At 44.0% G+C, this 25,028-nt stretch overlaps 1 protein-coding gene across 2 annotated transcripts in view; it reads left to right on the forward strand.

The window, feature by feature from the left end:
• The first annotated feature begins 352 nt into the window (after positions 1–352).
• The window catches only part of RAPGEF3 (Rap guanine nucleotide exchange factor 3), a 1,135,646-nt gene continuing 1,110,970 nt past the window's right edge, over positions 353–25,028 (forward strand). The window contains exons 1-2 of one of the 2 annotated variants that reach the window (XM_078688545.1): positions 353–495; positions 1,819–2,751. In XM_078688545.1, the coding sequence (XP_078544671.1) occupies positions 2,668–2,751 (84 nt within the window). In that variant the 5' untranslated portion in view covers positions 353–495; positions 1,819–2,667. The remainder of the gene's footprint in view (positions 496–1,818; positions 2,752–25,028) is intronic. The other variant, XM_078688554.1, reaches the window with a different exon arrangement.

The following is a 25,028-nucleotide window of genomic DNA, read 5'->3' on the forward strand; positions in this document are numbered from 1 at the left end:
TGGTGAAAATCGCATTGGGCTGAGAAAGTGGATACCTCTTACAGTTTATGAGGAAAACAAGATTATTTTGATAGAAAACACTGCTGTAAAACTTGGGTTTGGATGGGAAGGTTGATAACGTGCAATGCGTATCACCTGCACAGATTCTAAACCCGAAGCAACCTGGGAGGGTCGCTCTTAAGGCCCACAGCCTGCGCTGCGTGACAGGACACCTCTTGGAACACGAAGCAGCGCCTGGCGGGGCAGAGCAAGCCGCAGCGAGCTCGGCGTGCGCTTGGTAAACTGGAGCACACACCACCACGCAGCACTAGGGCGGTGCCGGCCCAGGGGGTGTGTCCCTCCCGGCCCGGCTGGGGAGGGCGCCCTGCCTCCCTAATGAAAACTCTTCTGCTGCAGGTCACCTGCCAAATGTTTGTTCAGCCTGGTACGGGCTTGCCAGTGCTGTTTCCGTCCTGGTTATGCGGCTGGAAGCTGTCCTCGTCTCGTGTTCCGGAGGTGAGGCGGAAGGAGGTATAAAGAAGGAGCAGCATATTATAGCTGAGGGAGAGGGGTTAAATGAGGTGGGGCAAAGAGAGGCACTGAGGCGAGGAAAGAAGAGTTATTGAGGTGAAGCAGCAAAATTACCGAGGTGAGGCAACGAGTGTTATTATTGAGTGAAAGAAAGTTATTGAGGTTCAACAGCGAAATAAATTGAGCTGACCAAAGAGTGATGTGGTGAAGCAGAAACGTATGCGGTGAAGCTGGCATGGGTAGTTATTATTCCGGTAAAAGGGTACACGACTGAGGCAAAGAGTGCCGTTGAATTGAATTAAAGGCATGTGTTTAGGAATCCGCTATCGAGGCGAACAGAAAGTGCATTTGGTAGATGAGAATGGTAACGAGAGAAGAAGGGAGCAGAAACAGAGGTAAAGCAGAGATTGCTGGGAGGTGAAGCTGACGGCGTGTGATTGATGGGGCATATAAGTACATTGAGGTGAAGCAAATCGTGTTCTTGAGGTAAAGAAAACAATGTTGAGATGACAGCGTGTACTTGTGGTGATGCAAGACAGTGCTATGGGGCATAGACTGTTAAAATGTAAAGCAGAGAGTTTTATAAAGGTAAACCAGAGTGTTGGTGAGGCGAAGTTAGTGGCAGAGATTGTTGAGGCGAAGAAATAAGTAGAATAAATAGAAGCAGAAAGTAAATAAATAGAATAAATAGAAGCAGAAAGTCTTCTAGCGCTAAAGGAAATAATGTTATTGAGGTGAAGCAGAGCGTCATCGGCGTGGAGCGTGGTTTTGTTGAGGGGAAGAAAATAGTGTTAAGGTGCTGAAGCAGAGAATGATCTTGAGGCGAAGCAGAATGTAATTGGGTTGAAGCCGAGTGTCATTGAGTCAAATAAAAGAATAACGTGGCGAAGCAGAGTGGTGAGGTGAAGAAAAATAGGGGTTTTGAGGGGAACCCGATATTGTCATGGGTTGAAGCAGAGGGCTCTCGTGGTAAAGAAATGAATGTTGATGAGGTGACGCAGGGAGAGTGTTATTGCTTTGAAGCAGAGGCCGTTATGGCATTTAAGCAAGGAGAATTGTTAAAGAGGCGCTGAAACGGGTTTTAAAGTTATAGAGAGACTGTTGGTGACTGGATGCAGTGAGATCTGATGCAGAGTGTATTTAAGCGTTTAAGCGAAGTCTTTTCAATGACTGACTACGATTTTCCTCTGAGAGTAAACTACCTCCCTGAGCCCTCCTCTTGAAGGAAGACTTTCACGCGAAGACAAAAGCTGTAAACTGGACCTCAACTATTGGAAATAAGATGTCCTTTACTTTTTTTTCTTTCAGCGCGCGCTACCCGGTGTCAATGGTGCGTGCGTGGGGCATGTTTACCCAGAGAGCAGCCGAGGATTACATGAACACGCTGCAAACAAACGTCTGAAGTTTGAGACTTTCCGACCTCCGCCCTCGCAGCAGCAGTCTTGAGTGCGTGTGCCCCGTCCCACTCGTCAGAGCGGATGCACCTGTGAGGACGTAGAGCGCACAACCATTTGTCGCCTCTAGGCGCTCGCTGGATGAAGAAACACCGGCTGTGGAAAGAAAGGGCGCATCTTCGTGTGTCGTGTCACGGATTTCAAACTGACCGCCTCCTCACACACACAAGACTGTCAACTGCGTAGAAGGAGATAACTGCGTGAAAAAGCCTCAAGTCATTCGACCTTTCGAGCCGAGTGTAGCGAACAGTGTTGGGTCTTCCCACACAGTGTCCGATCTGCGGAAAAGACTTTTAACAAACCGATTCTCACAGAATTTATTGCATTTCTGATGATTAACGACGAGTTTTAGGAGGACGACCCCAACATGCAGCATCTGCAAGTGACGTGATAAGTCCGCGTGTGTGGAATGTGGCGCGCTTAGACTTAACTACACATTTTTGGGGCTTCAGTGCAAGAAGTTGAGTTCCTCGAGCTGTGGAGTATTGGGTCGCCTCAGTATATGATCATGCTGTTGGCTCGCGCAGAATCACGCGGTCGTACCTCCTAGCGGGCCTATCTTTCCTGTGTGCAGACCAGTTACGAAGCAAGCACCATGGAACCCGTGCCCCGGCCCTGCTGTCGCTTCTGCAAGGTTTTAGGATTTGATTTGTAAAAGGGGGAATGTAGACTGGACTGGAGGCCTCTCAACTGGTGCAACAAGATGCACTTTTTCCGGAGTTACAGCTATCAGATCCACCTGGAGCGAGACACGGGGGAGCAGCCCAGAATACAAGGAATACGATGGGTATGTGCATAATTTCACCTGATTATAGAACCTTTTGTTGGGTATTATTCTTGTCACCCAAATGTACAATGCTTGACAAACAACAAGTTTTTTTTGGTCCATGCCCATCCCTAGTATGGGCCACTGATGTGCTGTATTATTCTGTAAGGAGCCTGTTCTGCACAAGGATTAGTAGGACTGGTTGCCTCACACACAAACTATGGGATTGTGTTTTTATCTCCCAGTAGATCTATCGCTCTCTGTTCTTGGAAGATCAGACCCTACTTGGGCTCAACTGTACCCTTCTCTACTAAGCCTTTCTATTGTCTTTTGTACATCTTGGGCCTTCTAAATTAAGTAGTGTGTTTGGCTCTGTTTCTGCTGAAAAATTGTTCCCTACTAGGGCAACCCTATCTGGGGAAAAAAGTAATTGGTTTGTCAATTCGCTAAAAATGAACAGAGCAAAAGTAGGATAGAAGAGATGTATAGTAGTGACACCACTGAATTGTGGCTCCAGCCTGTTCACTAGCAGTCGGTGAAGGACTTCCGAGCTATGTTGGGGAGACCAAAGAACATGTAAGCCCGTTGAGCCCCCCCATTCCAATGAAGAACTCCATGTGAGACTCATTATTGTAGGATATGAGAATCAAATTCTCAGGTAAGATTTATTTACAAGAAAGATTAAAACAGTCATTGAATTCTAAGATTCTAAACATTTTACACATCAATTAGTGAAAGAAAAGCTAGGCATTTGATCTCTGAAGTAGCAGATTCCCCAAAGTCGACCACCTAGTTTGCCCTTCTAATATCAGCTAATTGGCTTCAGGTCCCTGTCGCTACTCCTCGGACCCCTGTTGAATTTCTCACAGGAGCAACTCATCTGCCTCCTAGTACAGCGGGAGCCCAGGCCAATTTATAAGCTGAGTCCCTAAATAGTATCATGCCAGAGTCCATGCTAAAGAGGAATTCTCCCTTTCACCCTTCGGGATATGGGCATGGGTAACTGGGCCATCATTTGTTCCCCTACCACAAGGACCAACTCCCCCACTTACTAAGGGTAGCCCTATAGAGTACACGTCAAGGGCTAGGAGCAGTCCTGTAGCGCCCACCCCTAACCACCACTGAACCCTTCAGTACCTTACTTGCGGTAAAATGCAAGCCAGTTTTCTCCTAACTATTGAATATCTGATGCCAAGGTGTCTGCCTGCTTTGTGGCCGACTATAAGCCTACCCACCACAGGAACATGGTTTACTGACCACCTTCTTCCTCCCCTCCCCAAGGTTTCCTTTTCAAGATGGATAAACTTGTGGCCAAGGGTATGGGGCGAGCTGCAGGGCATCGGGCAGAGAAAAGAGGGTACTGTCCAGCCCTTACAATTCAAATGCTGACCACCAGCTTCCCAGCAGTCACCCCCACCAACCCCTGAAATACCCACCATTCAGTCATGTTAGGAGCCGATTGTGCTTTCTCTTTCTTGCCATCAGAGTCACAGGCTGTGCTCTACTGACACTTTGCGGATAAGACAATGGATTGCTCTTCCAGCAAAATAGAGCCAGGCTTCCCCGGTTCACACAAAAATTGAAAAATTGCCACCGACAATTGCCGTTGAATGTCCTCCACCCCATTGGTCCTCTCCTATTTGCCAGGGGCTACCATTTTGGGTGCCCCGTATTTGTAATAGAGATTTGCTGGAATGTAAGCTGGCTTCTTATTGGCATGTGGGCTTTGTATTGTGTTTTAATTTCTATAGAGCTTTTGTGCCTCTTACTAGGACTAAGGCACTCTCCGAATGGTTGTGTACAGGGGCGGCTCTAGGCTCATGGCGGCCCTGGGCAGGGAGTGTAGGTAGGGGGCCCCGGAAGAGGGGGTCCGGGTGGGGTGGAGCGCGGAGGCCAGTGAAAGGGGGGGGGGGGGTCAGGGTGTTTGGAAGTGGAACAGAGCCGGAGGCCGACAAATCCCTGCCAGGGGCTGCCACGCAAATATGTATCCATCCTCTGAGGATTATTATGTTAAGGATATATATTGGCGTGGTGGCTCTGTGCAGATGCACAGCTTGCACATGCCTAAGGCCGCTCCTGTTGTGTAGCTGCTTGTATGTCTGCTACACCAGTTTTTTTGTGTGTGTTGTTTTCCAGAGTGGTTTATTTGGTGGGGCGATGGGGATTTTTGATACTGTGCATGATTATGGGAGGTGTGCTTTTAACTCTGTTGCGGTTCTGTTTTTTTGATTGATAGCTCGGCAAGTCTCATCGGGTGAACAGGCTTTCGTTGTCGATGCTCGAATTTCGTGCGATGTTACCAGATATAGAGATCACCTTTGCCCTTCTTGTGTTTTTGGAACAACAAAACAAAAGTGTTACACCCTGTGTTGGGGGACGAAGCCCTATGCAGCTGAGGCCCCGTTTGCTGTGGTAACAATGACACGCTTACATAATACGCAAAGAAGAGCAGATGACTTTAGGGCAAACATATAGATCTGTTGAATACTCTGAAAATAACGCTACACATAACTACACGTAATCTTTTCTATAAATACCATTACAAAGGTCAACAGCGACATGTTGATGTCTCTGAAGTCTGAAATGCCTCTGAGGCTGGGAGGGACAGAGTCAGTCAAATGCAAGGCTCCAGCTGACATGTGACTTACAGCTAGATGCATCAAACAAAAATCAGCACGCAAAGGGGTTTGGGACCGGTATTTTTGCATTTGGAATGCATCATCCCAAATGCAAAAATCGCAAATTGAGAAATCGCTAAATTGCGATTATTTGCATTTAAGGAATCTCAAATTGAGATGCCTTAAATGCAATGCATGAAAGTTTTAAAAATAGTGAATTCGCTAATAGGGCACGCAAATTACCATGAAGTACAACTTCATGGTAATTTGCAAACACTTTGAAAAATGCACTAAAGTGCATTTTTCAAAGTTTCATGTTGCGCACACACATGCCCTGTTGTGTGCGCAACATATGTGCACAGATCAATTTCAGGGGTGCAACAGGGTGTCCTTTGGACACCCCTGCACCCTTGAAATCGCAATCTCAATTTGCAAATCGCTAATTGCGATTCGCAAATTGAGATTGTCGTCCCATTCATTCTTATGGGCCTCTAGGCCCATTGGAATGAATGGGGAGGTATTCCTTAATTGCGAGTCGCAATTTGCGAGTCGCAATTAAGGAATACTAAGAAATCGCTATTTTTTTAGTGATTTCTTGATGCATTCCATTTTGTTATTCCTTAATAGCGAATCGGTATTTTTCGCTATTAAGGAATCGCAAAATGGGTTGTTGATGCATCTGGGGGTTACTCTGCCACAGCCCTTTCTCCCTTCGGAGGCCTAGGCCTGTCAGGAATGCTTCAAATGTATCTATAGGTTCTGCTTCCGATGCTCAAATACTGTCTGTATTCCTGAATGTTCATGTTTCCTTCTGGGGATCAAAAGAAGACATGACAATGTATGCTGAGTTTGGAACGGTATTTAAATAGTGCCCATTGAAAGCCTAGCGTATATTCCAGATTTTATGTAAACTGTCCCGGATAACCCAAAGTAGTCAAGATGAAAAACGGAGATCATATATCTGGTGCGCAGGTGATGACCCATTAACCAGATTCATTACGAGGCCACATTTATTCCAGTCCCTGAGTGAACTACTGGGCTGCTTTCGATGTGGAATAAACACCTGTTTCTTGGCTGGAGCAGGGCTGTTCTTGCTGGTGAGGCGAGGTTCTTGGCACAGGCCCAAAAGCTGTAACATGGCAGCCAACTGATTTAGTAATGTCAAAATATATACAACCTTTTCCCTCTAAGTGGGCACCCGCAACATTGGCAATACATTCTGTTTAATACAATGTAAATGTCTGTTTTATCACCCTTCCCCGTGCTGGTGAGCAGGCGTTTGGATTTCTACAAGATTCTTGGCACTTTTGTAAGAAATAAAACCAAGATGCGTCCTGTGGGATGTAATTGCTTTGCATGGAAGGTAACCTCACTGAGGCACGTCCGTGACATGCGCAGGTGGCAGTGTTTGTGAATCGCAGTAAAAGACCATGTCACCAGTTTTTATGAACTTTTAATAAGTTAAAACGTCGAGGTTTCATGGTTGTGCTGTGATATAGCTCTGCCTTTAAATGATCATAGTACAGTACTGTTTATTGTTTATTGTTATAGTTAATAAATTACGTCACAATATTTTACAATTGATACAGGATAAAATACACCGCCTTTCTAATTGATCCCCGCACATTATTTTGCAATTAATACTGAATAATGGAACATGTTTAAAATACAATACTTTGCTTTTAAAATTAATCAGTTTTCTAAAATGCGCAAGTAGGTGTTACAAGAATACAAGATAATAAAACGTTCTGCATCTCAACCTGTTGTTATTACATTTCCTTCAATTGTGGCCAATCACATTCAGCTAGATTGTTGTAAAGTGGCATATGCATCCGTAAAAAAATTAAATGCTAGTTGTAATTTATACAAAGTATCAGAGTACTATACTTATGTGTATATCATATTCTTGTCTTTTACTCACAATCAAATATTTGTTTAGACAAAGTTTCTCATACTGGGATTACACCCTTGGAATTTTGTTTCATTGATTTATCATGTGATTGTAAAAACTTCAAAAGTTTGCAATTTAGCTAGGGTCTGTAGAGTCAAAACTCCTCATCATTGCTGTTCTGCATATACGAACCCCCCTCTCTTAAATAAGTGTTTTAGGAATATGAGACGTGCATTATTTAGTAAGGGACATATGCAAACCAAATGCAAAAAATCCTCTTTAGGGCACGTTTTGGGCCTTTGTATCTCCATGGGGTGGGGCCGGACTGGGAACCACCACCGGCCCTGGCAAAGTGCTCGGCTGCCCCCCCCACCCCCACTTGGGTTGGGGGGGGGGGGGTTATGGTATGAAGTAACGCCGGGCTCTTTGCTGGGCCCGGTTTTCGGCCGATTTTGGTACAGAGCCGATTTTGCAGCTGCGGTCCTGTAACAAAAACGCCCCCCGGGGGCACAAAAATGGCCCCCACCCGTGCGGCGCACCGGGGGATTGCCCGGTGCCCGCTATGGCCAGTCCGGCCCTGCAATGGGGGATTATCTGCTAAGGATGGCAGTTCTCCTAACTGTATAGCCAATAACTTTTTCTTGAGATACACAGGATACGTTAGAAGAAGGTATACTGTTTCAAGGTGGCGTATTTTTGAATTGTCTTCCAGGTATGTGATCGCCGCGAAAATATGTTTTTATCCTCGGCTAGCAAATGAGTTTTTCCTGCTTTGTCGATCGCATGACAGAAAGTGGAATGCGTCAAATTTAGATCCCAGAATTCAACTGCATTAGTTATTTGTGATGAAGATAGCAAGTATTTGTTGTAGCTCGAGTTTGTATTGTTAATCAGTGATTGCCATAAAGCACTGACTAGAGGGCTAGACTGGTTGTTTTGCATTTTATGACCTTAGTACAGTAGAAATCTTTTTTTTTCCTGTGGATGACAAGTTTGAAAGGTAGCAGGAGCCAGCCGGCCTTTCATTGTTGGTAGTTTGATTAATACTTTTCATTGAGTTGGGGATATTAGTATCAGTTGTTGCAGTGTTTGCATAGGCCAAGTTTCCAGCATGGCACAAGTAAAACAAAACCAAATTCAATTTATAATTTAATTGCCAGTGACAGCGGGCATCCAATCCAGTTGCATGGATTGCAGCTAATAACTAGGGTGCAGCTAAAACATCTGACTGAAGGGCGGAGCGAGCTAGTTAGCTCTTGTGCTGACACATTCACTTGTTAGTAGCTTTAGTGATTTTTGAGCTGGCCAGTAATGTTTATTATTGTGTCGTATGCCCCCTTCACTCAGTCATAACTTGTTTAATGGTCAGTACTTACAACAGCTTTGATTGACCTGACCAAGGAAGGCTCAGGATGACTCAGTCCGGGCCATATTTTCAGCAGAATCACTGAATGTGCTAATCCATTTCATGAAGAATTATTGTATCTTAATTGATCTCCAAATAAAATCCTAAAAGGCTGACATGGTTTCAGGCCTAATGTTCCTAACCTACAGTGCTGGAGTTTTCAGTATTCATAACAATGCTTTTTGTAGACTGCTGCCTCACTTTACAAATTTGTGGCCCTGCCGGACGGATCACTATTGATGGTAAATTGAAAGTGCCGCTCGCAAGTCGAGAAAGGACTGCTGAATCTGCCGTTTTAACTTTCCCTTCCCTGGATTTGTTATTGCCGCAGAAGGGAGGAACCTTTGAATATCGCGCTGAACTGGGGCACTGTACTTTTTAACTTGAACAATTACCTGGACCTGCCGGTGAGTGTGGACGGGGCCGGGACTGCGAGGCCCAGCATCCAGAGCGGCCTGGCACTCGCCGCAGCTGGAGCCTCTTCCCGCCTCGCCCCCTCCCTATTTAACTCCTCCCACTACCGCTAACGCGGGACGCGCGCGAGACAAAGCGCGAGGCGAAGCCCGGGCAAAGGGCGGGCCCTCTGAGGCCCTCCGAGGACTGTAGAGACTGGACTGGGCCAGGTCCCTTGAAGGACCTATTACTTAAAGCCCGCTAAATAGCAAGTATATTGCCTTTATTTTGTACTGGTCCATTTAAGATTTTATTGTATTTTTGTTTGGTTAGTTGTCATTCATTTAGTTCCTAGTAACATCGTGGTTCTTGTTACCTATTTGGTTATAAACCTGATTGTGCCTCTTATTGCCAGCCGCTATTGTCTCCAAACGGTCATGTCTTCCCGTGAAACCCGCAGTCAGGCTGCGGCAGGAGCAAAGAACAAAACTAAAAAATTGACTGGCACACTAGATAATTTTATCCTTCGTACAAATTCCCTAATTGACCAGGGTATTGTCCTTATGGAAAGGAGGGTTTCACAAGATCTTGCACTTGCCAAAAGGTCGTCATTAGGGACCATAGCCTCTGCACGTACCCCAACTAAAGCTATGAGTAATCCTGTTCCACTTCCCATGCAGGCTGATCCTGTGACTCACAGTACTACTGGGCCCCTCTCAACTCTCTTAGATTCACCTCCCGTGCCCTTATTAACATCTTTAACATCGACCTCTCTTGTTAACAACTTAATATTTACTTCCGCTACTGTTCATAGCGAGAACACCCACACCAAAAGGGGTAGATCGGAAGGTGCAATTCCCAATTCTAATCAAACAACCCCTCAGGTAAATGGTGAAATTACAGCTAACCAAGATATGTTGTGTTCTTCAGGAAATGTGGCTTGCGCTAGTGGCAGCACCGAGGAGGGGAGGGTTTCTTTGGGACCCATCGCAGGCAAAGAAAAGGCACAGCGTGTATCCCACCCCCTACCAATGGGCATTCCAGATGACACAGTTTCGAATAATAGTCTGGTCAGCATCCTTGACAATGGTAGCCTTGATGAATCTTTAGAAGATTTGGAAGACCAGAACGCTCCACTCTTAAGTTCTCTAACCGACCTTATCAGGTCTTTACTTTCGCCCCTGGAGATTTGACTCCAGGGTATAGAATACCAGCTTCAGGCTCTCCGTCAGGAAGTAAAACCTAAGGGGGAAAATAATGCCCAAGGGACTCTTGATATACCAGCTCCCATTGATAAACCTTCGTCCTTGGCTACGATTCAATCTGTTGGGGAAAATTCTACCTCCAAGAAACGCCCTCTTAAAACCCCTACCCATAAGGGCAATAAAGTTTGTTCCATTCAGCCAGCTCCCAATGCCCCTACAAAACCCCAGAAAGCAGCTGGCTCCATCATTTCAGCCCCTAAACCCCCTTCATCTCACTTTGAGAAACCCAGGGTACGTCGGAACATTAGTTTACCACCTGACGCTTGTCCCTATGTGTTAGTTTTAACAGGCGTCCCGGAGCTTGCACCTGCCACTTCTGAACCCTTTTGGGCACTTAAAAACAAAGTTTGCCATTGGTTAGATAGAAACTTCCCTCCTCCTCCTAATATTAACAATAAAATGCTCATGGTGGAGAGAGCTCCATGGGTAGGAGAGAACAAGAAAAGCTTACAGGGAGACTGTTGTGGTAACATTCGAAGACCCACGATTAGTGGAGCACATTTGCTCTGGGCCCCGATGTAAAAACGATTCCACGATCATATTTCTATATGTCCCCGGAACATCATGATAGTAGGTGGAGTTGGTTGAGGATTCCCAACCATGAAAGAGGTAGGATGAGGCCTGAGCCCCTGGGGGGGCAGTACTCCTTTAATTGGGGCGGGGATGACAACGGAGGTTGGAACACAGTACGAAAAGATGCAGGGAGGCCCACCATTAATGGTAACCAGTTTAAAGGGGAATGGTTTGGTCCACAGCTTAATTACCCAATCTCCTGTTATAATCGTTTCAGTGGTCTGGAGGGAGTTGATTGACTTCCACCCCAGTCTTCTGGACGAACTGGAATGAGGGAGGTGTTAGTCACCCCTGGGGAAGGATCTAGACTTGCCATGGATGGCACAGCCAGTCCGGGAACTAGTAGTCATGGTCCAGGAGAAATGGAACCCAGTACTTTAGTTATAACTTTGGAACCATCCGTAGCTTCTACTTCCATTAACATTTTGTCTTGGAACATAGCAGGATTAAAGAAAAACCTTGTTAACCCTGATTGGAATGATTTTATTAACACTTTCCACATATGTATGTTCCAAGAAACCTGGCGTCTGTCCCTGCAATACAAAAATGGCTATTCATCCTTTTTTATTCCTGCAGTCACGGTGGGGAAAGGTCGCCCGTCTGGTGGCCTGCTCATTTGGGTTAAGGTGAATTTGAATTGTGCTGTTACCACCCATAAAATTGATTCTAATGATATTTTGCACATCACTCTAAAGAGTCAGTCTGGGGGTTTTAATTTTGAATTTTTTTGTATCTACGCTAGAGGCCTTCAGGGTGGTCTTGTTTCACCTACAATAGAACTGCTAGATAAGAGGCTATCAGACCTTCCACCCAGATCCAAAATGTTAGTAGGGGGGGGTTTTAATTGTACTTTTGAACCCCTAGACGATGAAGAGGTATTGGGTTTCAACTCAGAGGATTGGAGACAGACTATACCTCCCCTAGTCCTCGCACCCATAAAGAAATGGACAGCCAGAGGTATCCAGCTGAATGCTCTGGCACTAGAACACAACTTACGGGCTCTTAATGGACGGACCGCGTCAGATCGCGATGGGGCAATGACCTATAATAGGTTAGGTTGCCCATCTCGAATTGATTTCATCCTTCTAAATATTCAATCATGGTCTGCTCTAGTTGATATGGAGGTTAGGCAATCTTCAGATAGTGACCATAATCCATTATGTATGGAAATCAACTGGGTTAACGGGATTGATACTAGTAAAAATCCAGAGATGATTACTAAAGAGGTTTTTCCCACTAATTGTAATCGGAAATTAAAATGGAATGTGGTCAAGTGTGAAGAGGAGAAACGTAATAGCATTAAAGAGTTAGTCTCAGCAGAAACCTGTAGCCTTTCAGCCGTGGCTCTAGTAACACCTAACCCTCCCAGACCTAACCTGCTAGTCTCCTATAAAAATCTAATAACTAAATTAGGAGACTTGTTCTGCAAGAGGCCCCAGGAGAATTCAATGGTAAATCATGAATCCCTTAAGAGTAATCCCTGGTATACGGCCAATTGTAGGAAAAAAAGAAAAGCTATTACTCTAGCGATAAAAAGCAAGGACTCTGTAGCAGTTCGAATGGCTAGAAAGGAGTACCGTAGCAGTATAACACTAGCTAAGAAAGATTGGGAGGAGGAGCACTGGCAGCTGCTCAAGGCCGCAGCCCGTGGGAAAAACTCTACAATTTTTTGGAAATTGATTAATGCTCTTGATAGAAGGGGGGTAGAACCAATTTTAAACCATATAACTGAACAGCAATGGTATTCCCATTTTTTAAACTTATACTGTGAGGACAGTCTTAAAGGCCTAACAACATCCCCAGTTATTGAACTTCATAGCAAGCTCTGCATGAAGCTAGGTTCCAAGGAAGATCCATTTTCCCAGCGAGAAGTACAGGATGCCATCTCAAAAATATTACCAGCGAAGGCGGCTGGCCCAGATGGCCTTCCGGGGGGTCTGCTACTGCATGATCCTAAACTATGGGCAGATTTTATAGCATGTTTAATGAATTTAATCCAGCATGGCCACCCTGTCCCAGAATCCTGGAAGGGTGCAGAGGTCATCACCATATACAAGAAAGGTGACAGAGAGGACCCTGCCAACTACAGACCAATAAGTTTAATAGATACCATCCAAAAGGTAGTTGGCAGGGTCATCATAAATCGAACAGAATCATGGCTTATAGATAAGGACATTCTGTCCCACTTCCAGGCGGGGTTTAGGCGTAATGTCGGTACAATGGACCAGGTCTTTTGGTTCTGTGCAGTCTATTGGAAGTCAGTAACAATCGCCAAGGGTAGTCTGTACCTGGCTTTCATAGACTTGAAAACAGCATTCGATGTTATTCCACGCGCCAAACTCTGGACGGTCTTATTTGATATGGGTTTCCCCGGTTATCTGCTGCAGTTTATTATTAAACTTCACAAAGGAAATTATGCAAGGATTCGCTGGGGAAGTCAGGGTCAATTGACAGGGAGGGTACCGGTCAACAGAGGAGTGAGGCAGGGATGCGTGATGGCTCCGACCCTGTTCTCCCTCTTTATAAATGGGGTGGTGGACCATTTGAGGGAGGACCCCGCGGATGCCCCCGTCCTTGCCGGTGAGAAAACACCTACACTCCTCTTTGCAGACGATACCCTCCTGATGTCCAAAACCCCTATGGGTTTACAAAAACTGCTCAATCGTTTTAGTATTTTTTGTAAATATCGTGGGCTAACGGTCAATACCACAAAAACTAAGTTGATGGTATTATCCGCTAATAAAAAGCACAGGAAGGCTTATCTCTCTCTGAATGGCACCCCTCTTGAGGTGGTGGATGAATTCGATTACCTCGGAGTGAGGCTTTGCAATAATATGAGATGGAACTCCCATGTATCTAAAATAGTTTTAAATCTTAAAAGGGTCTCTGGAGCGATACTAAAGAATCAGCGCCTCTCTATTAGTAGACCTATAGCCCCCGCTCTGGCAGTCTATGAGGGGAAAGCTCTAGCATTGGCAGTCTATGGCTCTGCACTCTGGGGTGCGGAGAATATTAAAGCATTGGTAGTGGCTGAAAATAAGTTCATAAGAGACATAGTCTCGCTGCCCTCCTCGACCCCTTTGAAACCATTATTCTTTGACATGGGCCAAAGATCGATCTCTGACTTAGTCCAAATTCGCCCCTTGTTATTCTGGGTGCGCCTTAGAAGGACCCCCGAATTAGTTAATTATGCTTTAGTGTTGGATGAGCTAATTTGTTTGAATGTAGCCAATAAAATAAAATGGCTTAACAATTTAAAGAAGTTGGTGGAATCTATAGGTCTGGGTGAATCTTGGGCCTCGCAAACCCCCCACCGAAACAAACCGTTAAAAAACTTTATTGGGAATGGGTCGAGGCAAAGGTACTAAAGAACCCAAATTGGGGACCCCTGACAAATAACTTCCTTGAACATAAGCCCTACAGGAAGTTAGAGTCATTTTTGGACTTTATTCAAACTCCCCGTGATAGTACTTTGTTTCTGAAATTAAGATACGGCACCCTCCCCCTCAATACATTCAAGGAAGGGTGGAAGGCCAGGAGGGAATCTGATTTAAACTGCCCAGGTTGTTCATGCCCGGAAGAATCTCTTGGCCACTTTTTGTTTGCATGTATCGCTTATAAACAGGCTAGAGCAAAATGGTTGAAACCTGTTTGTAGGGAGTTAGGAGTTAGGGACCACAGATCAGCCTTGCGTATTATTTTAACCAACACTTCTTCTATGTATATTATTTGTGGGGTCGCCAAATACTTGGCAAGTGCTTGGTATACCAGGTCCAAACTGCTACCCAATGTTTGATTAGTACCACCAGGAAAAGATCCTTTTACTAATGTTCCTTCTTTTATTTCTTAAATGTTTTTAGTAATGATACCATCAATGTAATGGAACTGTAATACTTGTAATACTGTCTAATGTAAATTTGTATGTTTGTATGTTTGTACTTTTATGAAATATTTTTTCGAATAAAGTATTACAATACAATACAGAAAATGCTTTGCTGGTAGAATTTTTTTGAATGGTACATCGTATGACTTGTTCATCAAATGTTGGTCCGAGAGGGGCCGAGCCATGCCCAGTTTTTATGACAGTGGCTGACTGTGGAACTGTTTCCTGTTTAGATTAATTGCTTTTAAATATATCAATCAATCAGAGGTTTTAAAGCATGCTACTTGCCCGCGAGGGTCTCAAGGCGCTGGGGGAGAGAGTGGGGGTACAGGTGATGTGTGCGAGCAGGTCCGTAGTTCATTCGGGGAGCCAGGTCTTGAGGTCCTTTCTGAATTAGTGCAGTATCGGGCTTTGTCGTATGCTGAATGGGAGTTCGTTCCAGGTCTTGGCTCTGAGGTAGGAGAAGGATCTGCCACCCGCTCTGGCCCTGTGGATGCGGGGGACCGTGGCTAAGGCGAGGTTGGCAGAGCGGAGGTTTCATTTGGGGGCGTGGAAGGAAATTCGTTCATTGAGGTATAGGGGTCTGGTGTTATGGAGGGCTTTGTAGAAGTGCGTGAGCAGTTTGAAGGTTATTCTTCTTTTGACATGGAGCCAGTGGAGGTCGCAGAGGTGTTGGGTGATGTGGTCATTTTCTGAGCTGTCAAGGATAAGCCTGGCTGAGGTGTTCTGGATGATCTGGAGTTTATGGCGGAGTATTTTGTTGATTCCGGCATAGAGGGCTTTGCCGTAGTCCAGTCTCCTGGTAATGAGTACGTGGGTGACAGTCTTCCTGGGTCGGGGGGATCCATTTGAAGGGCTTGCGAAGTATACAGAGGGTGTTGAAGCAATGGGGGGGAACAGCGTCGATCTGGCGGTTCATGGTGAATGAAGAGTCGAGTATGATGCCGAGGTTGCAACAGTGTTTCATTGGGGTCGGAGGGTTGCAGGGGGAAACCAGGTGTTGTTCCATGCGGAGGGGGTAGAGCTGAGGATGAAGTCTTCTGTTCTTTTTTGAGTTGAGCTTGAAACAGCTGCTGCTCATCCAGTTTGCGACGTCGTTCATCCCTTCTTGGAAACTGCACCTGGTGATGTCAAGTTCGTTGGTGAGGAAGAGAATGAGCTGGATGTCGTATGCATTTTGAAACTATGTTGAGTCCATGTTTTTTGACAATGGTTGCGAGAGAGGCCATGTAGACGTTGAAGAGCGTGGGGTTGAGGGAGGATCCTTGGGGTGCTCTGCATCTGATCTCTGTTAGTTCAGAGAGGAAGGACGGGAGTCTTATTCTTTATGTTCTGCCTGAGAGGATAGATCGGTTTCAGTCTAAGGCTGTTCCCTGGATGCCGGCATCGTGGAGTCTGGTGGCTAGTGTACAGTGGGAGAATGTGTTGAAGGCTGCTGAAAGGTCCAGGAGGATAAAGGCTGCTGTGTGGCCTAGGTCGAGGAGGGCGCGGATGTCATTGGGCGGTCTCGGTGCAGGGTTGCTGCGGAATCCAGATTGAGAGGTGATTAGGATGTTTTTGGTTTCTATGAAGTGTGCTATCTGGGTGTTGACAACTTTCTCAATGACTTTGGCGGTGAACGGATTTAGTGAGATGGGCCTGAAGTTCTTGAGATCGGTTGGGATTACGTAGGGATTCTTGAGGAGGGGTTTGACTCAGGTGCATTTTCAATCATCGGGTAATGAGGCAGCCTCAAGGGAGCAGTTGATAGTTCACCGTACTTAAAGTGCGATGGTGGTGGCGGCCCTGTGGAAGATGTGTGGCGGGCACGGGTCAGTAGGTGCTCCGGAGTGGATGCTTTTTATTGTCTTTGTTGTGTCTTCTGTGGTGAGAGGGGTCTGTTGGATAGTGTCGCTGGGGGGGGTGTTGGGGTGGGGCTGTGGTCTTGGTTGAAGTTGTAGAGCGTCTTGATCTTACGGTGGAAAAAGGAGCTGCGTTTGTTGCAGAGGTCTTGGGAGGGAGGGACGTCGGTTGTTTCGATGTTGGGTCTGCCATTTTAGTTGTGGAAGCTATTTCAATATAGGGAAAAGCTCCCTGCTCTGCATTGTACAACGCAGAATCCTCCTTCAATGCTTGTTATGTGTGAGGGAATAGAAACAGCTGGCTTTAGGGTGACCCCTGAAGCCTCACCTGGTGCTGAATGTGAGGTGTGATGTCTGGGGTGGGGGTGGGGGGAGGAGAGTGCGCTGTGTTTTGAAGTAACTTATGTTTTTAAAAGCACTTGCTTCAGAGTTCCTTGTGTTTTCAGCTGTTTTCAGGCAGAAATAAAAATGCCAAGATAACCTTAGTGATTAATGTTCCTGCTGGAGAGGAATCTGAATTTCATCTAGTGGCAGTTTGACTCATCATGAAGTATCACACTGGGTTAGTATGCCCACTGCAAAGAACGTGTACCATGCAGATCACAATACTATATTTTATGTGGATTGCTCAGTGGGTTACCATGTTTGCTATAAAGATCCTTTTGTTACAGTAGTTCACAAGTTAGGATTCTAATACAGAACAGTGATTTATGAACTGGCAGCAAAGAGCTGCATGCAAACTACATAATATACCTAAGGATGTTCTGTTTTTTTCCCAGTTTTTCCTTATCTATTCCTAATGTTGCTATAAGGGGTTCATTTGGATAGATATACATTCATATTAGTGAAGCAATCCCCTACTAGCGCTTTAAAATAAATTAAATGTATGTAATTTTATTCATGATTGATTACTTAAAATCAATACGTGTAAACACCTAAAATCAGGCTTAGCAAAGTTTCGTATTAAAACACTTTAGTAAAGTCACCTAAAATTATAACGTTCAGTTGTAAAGCAAAATTGATAAGGAGCTTTAGTGTTCCTTCCAAGATTTCTGTTGTAGTCTGGCTTTGATTTTTTTGTTTTTGAAACTGGACATTCGTCACTGTTGGGTGACTGGGAGGTGTATGAAACGTCTTGTGATTTGGACCCTTGGTGACTTGCTGGTTTGATGCGGCATGTTAGCTTTAGGAACAACAACTTCTTTCGTACCTTTCAGGAGGATGAGTGTTGTTTCTGTTGCATAACTAAATGCTGTCTGTGAGCTTCTTACTGTGTTGGTTAAGCATTAATATGGAGTCTGTATAGTTTCTTGTCTTATAAACAGTGATCTCTTGCTTTGCTGGACTTCGACCCATGTAGCTCTTGTAACTTTTGGACCTTTTGAAGGACATGTGCCGTATTATATGTTACTTTTTTTAGGATATCTTTTAACTTGCCCTTTGTCACCATGCTAATTTTGTTTTTAGTTTGCGGAGCTTACTTTTGGGGATGCTTCTGCAGGCCGGGGTCTACGACTTGATAGTTGGTGCGGTGTATGTGAGAGAGCGGCTATGGCGAGAAGAGGGACACTGTTGGAGGGTGGGATCCATGGAGGAGGTCATGAGTGGAGTGGGACGCCAAAAAACTATTGTTGTACCGGGCACCTGTTTGTTTTTTCTGTAGCTCTGCATTCAGTATTTGGGGTGTCACCACACTTTGGAGGATTCTGGTTCCAGGAATACATCTGGAATTGCTCAGTTTAAGAAAAAAGCAGTACTTTCTCTCTCTTATTTTTTTATCGTGAAATAACTGCTTTCGGGAGTTGGTTTAACAAATGTTTCAATAATTTGCCCACTTTGCTTATCACTTTATTAACCGAATGCCTCTTCATGCTTATTTTCATCGATACCTTACAAAACGTGGTTTGAATTTTTAGAATTGTACTTCTTTCTACAGTTGGAACCTTGTGATGTGTTTTTTTTACTAGTGAAATTATACAATATTTTTGTAAAGCAGTTTGGCTGACTTTAGGTTTGAAAAACGCTTTATGACTCTTTATCATATTTATCACATACCTCTTTCTTTAATGTATTGTTTCTCACCACATTGGGGAATATGGGAGGCAGAACAAACTACTGACATTGAAATAGTGTCAAAAAGGCCGCTTTTATTGAAACAGGTGCACATCACAATTATAAACCTATGTGTCTTGCAAAACTACAACCTCACTATATAACATTGTTACCTATGTTAAACTACCCCACCACCCATAGAAGTCTCTACCCCCACAAAACTTAAAGCTGCAAGTTCTATTCCTCCTCCTGCGCTGATTCTCAGCAATTGGGCACTTTATCCTTCCCTGCATTTTTACAGCAACTATTCACCTGTAACTAACCTAACTTCGTAATGAACCTTAAACTTCATACCTCATCCAAACATGAGCCTACCGACCCTTTCACTTTCAGCCTGGATGTCCGATGTCAACAAGAATATACTTGGCTAAAACCATGCCAAATAGTCTGCCAACCACTACTGCACCTGGTTCAAAGTGACAACCAAAACATTCACTTTCTTCCCCCGCATATCTGTTCCCAACAAAGCAAACCCCACAAAGCCATAAAGGAAAATAAAAAACCCACTCAAAGCCCTACTACCAGCCACTGTGTTACCTCAACAAAATGGTGGCTGGTCACGTAAAATGTCCCCTATATCTACCTGGGCTACACAATAGGCCAGCTATAGCCCAAACATAGTCCAACTATTGGAGTAGTCGTTCGACTGCTCCATTCTCCAAAATATCCCTGGGGGCAGACCTCCATGTAGTCGGCTGCCCCCAAACTCCAAATTGTAACCATGACCTACCTCTATTAGAGATAGTCTGCAAATCTCTATTGAAGGTGCAGTAGCAATGATATTTATTCTTAACTCTCTTTAAGGATTGCGGCAGGCGTAGTAAAAACATGCATTTGTGGGGGCAGCAGGATATAGATGAGGTTAGTTTGAGTAAGAAACTGTTCCCCTGAAATCAATTAACTTCTTCATAGTGCTATAAACTTGGGAGGCTGGGTAGCAAGCACTAAACAAACAAAATAAAAACATTGCCATCCAAAAAAATACTGTTTGTTTAGATGTATTTAGAACGTTCAAGTGACATTTATTTCATTTACACCGCTTCCGCAGTGGAATTTGAAGTTTTTACTTTTTGTAGACTGGTGCTTTTTGTATGATTTCCCCCGAAAAATCATACGTTATGGATTCCTACAGCAAAGGTGGCAGCCTGCTGCTTGCAAAACTGACTTGTCAGGAGGCACCCTTACTTACCTGTAACAGACCACGTCTGTGTCTGCTTCCCGTGGGCGGGCTGGGGAGTGTGTCCATTTTCCAGCTTATTTCAGCACCATGTTTTTTATTTAATTTTTTTATTTAAGAAGTTTTATATAGCGCTAGCCAGACCGGGGGGGTATCCGAGCACTTCACATCAGTTACAGAGCACAAGAAATGAGAGCAGAACATATGTCATCATGGCCATTAGTACTCATTCAGGGCCTTATGATGTATTAATTATGTCATCTTAACCTACTAAATATTCCCAAAGATGAAAACTGGATGGCCGCAGTTGCTGTGTATGTTTTCACGTCCATGTTCCATTTGAGGTGTAAGGCTTGCCCCTGTTGCTAAAAGCAAGTAGGGCTGGGACATAGTTTTTCGCCAGTTTGACCCTGGCCAGCTCGGTCCTCCCAGTCTGTCAGAGGTTGTGATCCTTAACAGAAATCTCCCTGAAATGTGACTTGTCCTGCTCAGCCCTGCAAACATTTCAGAGGATTCAGCTTGTTTTTTCTAGGCCAAGCTGCCTCTGAAAGTCAAACTGATGCTATTTAGGTCTGGCAATAGCTACTTCATTTCAGCAATACTCCCACAAATATAGAACTAGAAATACAGTGCAACGGTGGCCTTTCAGTCTGTCTCCTTCAGCCATGGACTTAAACACCTTTTCTTCATGAGCTATTGGTAGAATAGGCTTTCCATTAAGTCTTGGATTAGGCTACCAAATTTAGTCAATGGCATTTTCCATTGTTGGAGGCACAACAATAGTCTATTGACTTTCACCCAATGCTCCGACTATGCAGGAGCAGTCCACACCGTGCATCATTTACCACTCCAATACAAAAGATTCACCTTCTCAATTGCCACTACCCCTCTACATCAAGCAGCTCCTCTTCAGAATCTCTTCTGGTTGTAACAGTCTGATTATGGTATTAAATGAAAGAGCTCTAGAGAAATTGACCCAAATTATTGTTCAACTGACAGCAGCTGCCCCACTCTCCCATCATATACAGTGTGTAGAATGTATGCCTTTTTCATATGCACATGGGATCTAAGAACACACGATCCACTATGCTGCCCACACCCACCCCCATGGTCCTAACCACTTCAAAGCAATGCTGGCACATGGCATTGGCCTTTCCCCCTACCGCAGCCCTTTGCCTCAGAATGCATCCCGCACATGTCGCAAGCTGCTCCCCTTCCATCAACCCCCCCATCCCCATCTTACAGTGCTTCTGGCACTTGCTGCTGGTTCACGGTCTCATCCCATAGCCCATTCAGCCGTATATCACTGCCAGCACATACAGAAAGGCCAGTACACCTCCCTCCTGATCCCCTAACTTTCTCCCATCAGTCTGGAGCTCTGTGGGCCCTGCATTAGGGTAAGCTCTAGTTGTGCAACATAGACCGTTTCCTAAGGCCATGCGACAGCTGCACCAAGAAGGGTTAAGAGGAGCTTTCTCAAAGATATTCAGCAAGATCTGAGTGTGTAGAGATATCAGCTGTGTCTTAACTCTTCCTTTACACACATGCACAAAGATGTCAACTGCTAGGTTAGGAACACAACGCTATTTGCGCTGCACCCACCGCAACTTTTCCTTTGCCAGAGATTTAGAGGTGCATGTAGGATGGCACTTAGTATTTGACTCAGTACTGTTTTTTTCAACGAATTTCTGTTGTTGATAGGTTTGATTTTCCCCATTACATATGCAGGTTTACAAGAAATAGAAATCAAAACTACTGAAAAAGCCAATAGGCCAAGCTTTCATATGATAACCCATGCAAACAGCGTTTGTGCACGTCTTTGCATATTAAATCCAGAACTAACAGCTTCTCCAATGCTTGTTTTATCCTCCAATGAGTTATCCCAACCCCTGCAATTTGTCTCTTTTTGATTCCTTCTGGCTTAAACAATTTTTCATTAGTGTAGTACTTGGGCTGTTTCGTCCTGCTGCTGGGCTGATCTCAGTCGTGGCTGTCTCAGACCGGTGGTGGTGATGCAAGGGGGATGGAAATGCATAAAAAAAAGTAAAAAACATAAACTTACCTTGGCTGCAGAGTCGCTGTGCAACACATCCCAATGGAGAACATGTTAAGTGCGCATGATGGGTTGGCAAGACGAAGAGGGCCGACCAAATCGTCATGCACACTTAGAGGAGTGCAAACCACTCCTCACTCTGCTCTGAGCCCAGCCCGCCCCGACGTGGCTCTGAGTCCTGCATAGAAAAAATTATAATAACTTCTAGATAAAGGGCTTGTTTGGTCATGGAAATCTCTAGGAAACTTTAAAAAAGCCTCCGAAATATGGCCTCTTGACGGTATGCTTCTGATGCACAAAAGATTTTGCTTTTTAGCTCCATAAACATTGGCCAACCCATGAACAACCACAGTCGGACTGGGCACCAAAAAGGAGAGGGCCACGTTTCGGGATTCATGCAGCACTACTTAGATAATTACGGGAGAGACGAAAGAGGACACAGAACATGTCCAGAGTGGGTAGCAGCATGATCGAAGGCAGTATTGCTCCTCCAAAGAGGTTTACTTCCCTACTGAGATTATGCAGAGCGTGCTTGAGGGTGAACAGCATGGGAGTGAGAGAACAGTGTGTTCATGTTTTCGGTTATCGACTGCTTTCTGGAATCACACCTGGATGAGTTTAGAGCCTATTTGAAGAATACCTATTTAAAAGTAAGTTTCTTATGCAGTGTTGTTAAAAAGATCTTAATCTAGTATAGATCCCTCCCCTAACAAGAGTACTTAGCAGATTAGCACTAATTCATTCAAGTAGATACATACATATAGTAACAGTATATGAAGGAAAATATTCTGGTATTTTTTTTAATTATTTTTTATATGGGTTTGTCACAAATGAATAATTTAAGTACATTTCCAGTATGCAAACATTTGTTATCACACCCTCAAAAAGATAGATAACTGTGAATTAAAGTAATTTACATACGAAAATAGAATGTAACCCAAGGTAATGGAAAAGAAGCCAGAACTTGTTTCAAGTGCCTTTTAAAAAAATAAAAAGCATATATAACTGGAAACTGTGCCATTCCCAGACAAGACTATTCTAAGACATCAAAGTGCAACTTCCAATAATTACCAACGTTGCAGAGGCCTCTTACCATTTATATTGTGTGCAGAATTTATTGCACGTTACAAGCAAACATGTAACAGAAGAAGCAACATAGTTCAGACATCCAACAAGAGCCAACACTTCACTTCTGACCTAATACTCTGTACAAGTCACTATCTGTGGGTTAACACCCACCTTGCTGTCTTTTTAATGAGGTGGGGGTCTTATTCTCTCCTCTGACACGAAAGTGCTGTTTCTACTTGAAACTTCCATTGACATACTTTAGATGGAGGGGCTTAGATTATAAATGGTCATGCATTTATTACAATTAGTGTAAAATGATAGTCAGTCCAAGAATCCTTCCGAGATGAGTAAAACTAGTGCCGTTAAAACCTGTTCTTTGCGGCGTTAAAAAATGTAGCTGTGTACCGTGAAGCACTGTATAAAAACAAGTTGTTATTTTATTTATACAGTTTTATGTAGCGCGAACAAGATCCCGAAGGATATCAACTAAAGGTGCTTTGACGAGTTAATCGGAGATGCCAGCATAACACAAACTATACAAATGTGCACGCAGTGTTCCATAATATGGGCACGACACATCACATAGAAAGAGTTCCACGGTGGGCACAAAGCAATATACTTTCAACCACACACCTACAAGGTGTGATATGATGCCACGTAGATATGCACTTCAGTACTCCACGGAGAGGTAGTAAGCGCATGCAATCCTAAACTACTATACAATACTACAACTGCTTTCCTTCCTACAGGGCTTATAAAATGAATTCCTTTGACGAGGATAGTAATCGGCACCTATTGATCTCCAAGAAACACTGGAGCTTATTTACAAGCCCCTTGTGCCGCCGGTACATCACTTTTTCCCATTTTAAAAGTGACTCACTTGGTCAATATTTTGATTATTAATCTAAACCAGCACTACAGTATCTATATTGTCAGTCAGTCAGTCAGTCAGTCAAACATCTTTATTCGGCTAAATGACAGCCATAAAAGAACAGATAAAATGTAAAAGTAATACACATAATACAATTTTAACCGACTCAAATGTTACCCAGGAATTCATTTTCCAACAATATTATGAAGTCGAACTGCAGCAGAGATATACTTGTAAACCATGAGGCAAGTGAATTAACTGTTTAAAAGAAGTAGATGACATAGTGCAGGTTGACACTTTCTAATATTTAAAAATCTTAATAATGGTTTTAAAAAGATACATCTGGGGTTAATATACACTTTACAAAAAAACAAAGTGCAAGGTGCTTTGTGCAGAAGTTGAATTACATGGGCACAGGTCTAATTTGGCGTCACAATATAAATCGCGTGGGTATGAGACTAATAAATGAACGATACCCATCTGAACCTAATCAGATAAAACATCTTTGCTTGGTTAAAATGGAAAGAAAGATAGGATTCTATTTGTTGGGCGCTAATTAACAATGAATGCTCTACAACTCTTTTTTTTACCAACTCTAGACTGACTCTTTCGTGCTTCAAAAGTAAAAGAAAATCACTTTTAAGCTTAGCCTTAGGAATTACCAATATGTTTCACGGGAGTTCAAAACAATCCTGCATCCCAGCTTCTCCAATTGATCTTGCAGGTTAGAGAGCCATGGGATTTTTTTTAGCATGGTCCAATTTCAAGCAATCTAAAATTATGTCACGATTCAGGGCTGGTTCTTCTTTTACCCAAATGCTGCGCCAAAGCATCAATAGGGCTAATTGTATGCGAAAAGATAGTGGAGTGATGCCTAATTCATTATGACACATAGTAGCAGGGGTGCTTTTGGGTAATGTCAGCACACGTTTTAGTGTTAAGTTCTCTTTGGAGGCCTGATATGTTTGAACAGCCCCAAATTCCAGCACCATATAGTGTGACAGCGCAGGTTCGTGCCTTATAAATGTCAACAATTACTTTTATGGGCGAGAGCCTAATTTTTTTGTAAACCTAAAAATGGCCTCCATGTTTTTGTTAAAACCCCCAATCCTGGCATTGACTAGGTGAGACCATGTCTTTTTTTCATT

The sequence above is a fragment of the Lissotriton helveticus genome, chromosome 1_1, assembly GCF_964261635.1.
Source record: "Lissotriton helveticus chromosome 1_1, aLisHel1.1, whole genome shotgun sequence".
Classification (NCBI taxonomy): domain Eukaryota; kingdom Metazoa; phylum Chordata; class Amphibia; order Caudata; family Salamandridae; genus Lissotriton; species Lissotriton helveticus.